We start from the raw sequence: 4665 nt of genomic DNA, 5'->3' as shown, positions 1-4665 counted from the left end.
AACTCAAAATTTTGAAAAATGTAAATAAAAAAAAAACGAGGCAAGCCGTCGCCCCGCCCCATCTAGTCCAAGGCTGGGCAGGGATGGGGTGCCCCGTCCCACTACCATCTCTATTACCGCAATTGTTTTATCTTCATTGCAACAGGAAAATAATGAACATCAAATAAAAGATGGAATCCAAAATAAAGAAAAGTTTGAAAACGTGATCAAATGTTGTACACGAAATAGTGAGAGGATTAAACAAACCTCAAAAGACTAAATCACCAAGCAAAAAGTAAAGAATCCTAATAAGCAAAAAATAAATTCAAAAACTATGAAATTTTGGTGTTTTTAGATTATTATATTAGTGTATGTTGTTGTATATTCTGACTTTTTAACATCCACCAAAAATCATCTATATATATAGGTACTAAGTCCCTTTTATGGCCCACGTTTTTTAAAAGTTTATTTTTTCTCAAGTTCATCAATTTTTATTAAAATATAATATAAAAATTGATTTTAAACTAAACCAAAGTTGGGGCTTAGACAGCAAATGCACAAACCATCATGCTCCAAGTGAAGGAAAACGTATGTTCATCATGATCCAAAGTGAAGAAAAAGGGTGTGTCAAGCCAAAAGTTAAACTGAAAAAGTGCGGCGGACATTTTTTTTTAAGAGGCACCAAGTTTAAAATTCTGTTATGAGTTGCTCCCAGCTACGGCTTAATTAATTCAATTATGATGGTTGTACATTTTTGGATATATTATGGATGATATTTCTTCTATATGGATGAAATTTAACCATTGATTAAAATAAGTTTCTTTGAAATTACTATAAAAAGAGCTACCACCTCACACAATGTCAAACTTGATGTAATTGTAGGAAAACTTAATTTATTACTCAATAGGGGGCCACCGTGACACTCTCGATAGTGAAAATTTTAGTGTTCAGAAATTCAACTGTTATACAGTATATTGTATCAGATAGTTGTCATAATTGACTGAGACTACAGGCAAGATATTACCATAAAATACCCTTTTTAAATAAAAATATATCGTTCTAACTTCATCCATTAATATTTACTTTTATAAATTCTTTTAAATATTTTTATTTTCTTTTAGAGTTTGTGTTTAACTAAAATTCTAATAATAATAAAATATCATATTCATCTAAAATCATGAAACCCTAATTATAAAATATCTTCTTCAATTGAAATTTTAAAAAAAAATAAAAAATCAACACATTATTAAAGTTAAAATTCTTTCGTGATATGAAAATTGAATATTATTTTTTATATTTTTTTAAGTATTGGTTTGACAGATGAAAATATACGAGAAATTTCAAAATTAGTTTCAATATCCGTTCAAATATTTTTACATTATAAAAGGAATCAAACTTAAAATTATTAGTCAAAACACAAACAGACAAAATTATGAGATTATAAGGAAAAAAAATAAAAAAATTATTAAGATATGATTTGAGGAGGGACTTGTTGGGTTGCTTGAGCTATATACTCTAGATAGAATCCTATAAATTCAAGACAAAGGATTTGCAAACTGTTATAACTAAATATTAAAGCACCAAAATGACAATATAGAAAATGAAAATGAAAAGTAAAAATAAGATTAAATGTTGATAGTGATTAAATGAATATAGGAATTTTTTTAAATTTATGAAATTATATTAGGAATGCAGTAGGATGAAAATTTTGTACGGATCTATAGATCATAATGTTTAAATGAATGAATTTAATAAGAATAATATTGAAATTCGACACGAATGAAAATAATAATTTTAAAAAATTGTAATATTTTAATAGGAATATATAAAGAGTGAGATGCATATATAAAAATTATGAATGTAAATAGCGGCACCATTTTTATAAAGGTGTGTATTAAAATAATAAAATCGTGCATAAATTAGTGAGAGAAATTCAATTCATGTCAAAATTTCAAGGATCAGACATTATATAATGGATATAATATTGTTTAAAATTCTAGAGCTTGTTTGGGAAGGATTTTTTATCCCAAAAAATTGATTTTTTGACAATTATTTCACTATTCCAACCGTAATTTTTGACTTTTTCTCTCATGAGTGGACCCAACTTTTCTTCTAAAGGTCAAAAAATCAATTCTCAAAATATCTTCCAAACGGGACCCTAATACAATTGCTGCCAACAATAATATAATTTATAAGATGTAAATTAAAATATAATAACTAATTAAAGTAAACTATCAAGATATTTGTTCAAAAACACGATATTTTAACACGAATAATGTTATAAGTTAATATCTCAAATAACAAGCCGTCATATAAAATAATTTGTTAGTAAATAATATTACTCTTTTAACGATGCACGACAAACGTAAGCAATGAGTACACATACTCGCACGTGCAAAATTCCAAAATTATGTGAAAGACAAACCGACCATAAAAAGGATAATTCTGTAGAAATATCTCCGGTGAGCTGCCTAACGTGGGAGCTTACTAATGGGTGACAAATGATAAGAATTTTGTGTCCACAATGCTGTAAAATAGTGAAATACCGTCACAATGATTTATATAATCTTCTCAGGTAATAGGGTTTCTTATCTCCGTAGAGTACAGCAATTACAGAACTAAGAACAACTCTTCCCACCACTATTCCAATGGCTGCAGTCACCGGCGTGAGCCTCACAACCCCAAAAGTACTGGCATTAGAATCCCCAAAAAAGGTACAATCCATCAAGTTTTCATTGCTAAACAATCCGTGGAAGAGGTGCACTGAATTTGGGCGAAATGGGATGTATGTTCGCCCAGTGGCCGCCGCCCCTGAGGGCCTTTCGGAGAAATTGGCAGAGAGCGTGAAGAACGCCGAGGAATCATGCTCCGAAAACGCCACCTCCGGCGAGTGCGCGGCGGCGTGGGATGAGGTGGAGGAGCTGAGCGCAGAGGCCAGCCATGCCCGGGACAAGAAGAAAGAGTCCGACCCGTTGGAAACTTACTGCAAGGAAAACCCGGAGACTGATGAGTGCCGCACTTATGATAATTGATTATTTTATCGTGGTTGTGTTAGGATTTAATTATGGTCATTTGATGTTGTAACGGTTTTATACTTTTGTTTAATCATGTTCCACTAATATAAATATTTATTACACTGAATCATACAGCTATTTTTCGTATGTTTCAAGTGTTTTTCAAATTTTAATTTCTTACATCAATATCTATCAATACTCCGTATTAGAGTTAATTGTTCCAATATTTGTTGTATTTAGATTAGTGTCTTCGATTGCTAACTAAATTATAAGATGTTGAATTTTGCCCACTTAACTCCTCAAACTGTTGAACGTTACTAATTGTAATCACTTTTCGTTTGTCACGGATTAGCTGATTTGGAACACGAATTTTATCGTTGGCGCGATCATTAGATGCCAAATCACAATAGATGGACAGTCCATTTAGGTAAGGCATTTTTGATAACTCATTATACTTTGCCAAACGTCCTTAGTTGCTCAATATACTTTAAATTGATCGAGTTTTAACTACTAAGCTTCTCAAAATGCACTAAGATGATATGGAAACGTGTTTTGTTTATTTTTTGTGTTTAATGCTGTGTTATTATGTGTTTAGAAAGTGTTTTTCAAGTTGAACATTTTACTGAATTGTTCTTGATGAAATATAAATAAGGGACAATCAAATTAAACTCGATCACCATTCCTTACTAGCAGTTTTACTAATATGATTTCGTTCAGACATTACTATTTGAAGTGTTACACCCCTTTTTCAAATAACCTTTTTTATTCCATATACTGAAGATCATGTGTCATTAATGGCACCGATAATATGAAAATATGTTGTCCTTTTAGTATTCTATAAAACTCAAAAATATAAACAAGTATATCAACAAGCAGACACATTCATTAACTCTTATAGAATTTGCAATATAATTTCAAGAAAACCTAAATGTTCAGATGTTACCATTCAACATGCCATAATACCACGTAATAATTTCAACAACGAAGTAACTCAATAAAATGTTCAACCTGGAAAAATCTTTCTAAACACATAATAACACAATATTAAACACATAATAATAATAATAATAATAATAATAATAATAATAATAATAATAAGACTCATGTTTCCATATAATTTTGGTGTCTCTTTTAGAACATAAGCAATAAAAAATGTCTATCAAAATATAGTAAGCAATTAAAAATGCCTTCCTAACGTGGACTGCCCCTATTTCGTGATTGGGTATCTAACATGGATGGGGCGCAAGTTGCAAAATACATATGATAGGTCAACTATTTCATTAAAAACGCGAATGAGAGTGATTCCAGTGAATAACATTTGACACTTTGAGAAGTTAGTGATTAAAACTCAACATCTTAAAGTGTAGTTAGCAATTGAAGACATCAACCTAATTTTAATGATTATTGGGACAAATTAAGTCCTCCAAAATAAGTGAAAAGACCAAATATTGTAGGTTGTGTGACGTGCAAAATAGCCATATGTCCATGGTGATGTTAGGTTATCCTCAATGTTCTGAAAATCGAACAAAGTAGATTAGCTTAACCAGAAAAAATTGGAACTCGTCGCAAAATTGATTCAATTATGCTCGAAAAATCGATTCCAAAATCACTAAACTAGTCAATTAATCAAAAATCGGTCCACCCGCATACCACTTTCACAAATTGACCGGTT

At 30.6% G+C, this 4665-nt stretch overlaps 1 protein-coding gene across 1 annotated transcript; it reads left to right on the top strand.

Annotated features, from left to right (window-relative positions):
- Positions 1-2510: 2510 nt before the first annotated feature.
- Positions 2511-3166, top strand: LOC111394678 (calvin cycle protein CP12-2, chloroplastic-like). Its single transcript, XM_023020614.1, has one exon. It carries the CDS (start codon positions 2628-2630, stop codon positions 3009-3011), a length of 384 nt encoding a protein of 127 aa, XP_022876382.1. The 5' UTR covers positions 2511-2627; the 3' UTR covers positions 3012-3166.
- Positions 3167-4665: the final 1499 nt, after the last annotated feature.

This window comes from Olea europaea, chromosome 1 (genome assembly GCF_002742605.1).
Source record: "Olea europaea var. sylvestris chromosome 1, O_europaea_v1, whole genome shotgun sequence".
NCBI lineage: Eukaryota > Viridiplantae > Streptophyta > Magnoliopsida > Lamiales > Oleaceae > Olea > Olea europaea.
This window is presented reverse-complemented; position numbering and strand designations above follow the sequence as displayed.

Bases quoted from the DNA above. Each gene is read 5' to 3' on its own strand.
- LOC111394678 (XM_023020614.1), top strand. From the start codon at position 2,628: ATGGCTGCAGTCACCGGCGTGAGCCTCACAACCCCAAAAGTACTGGCA.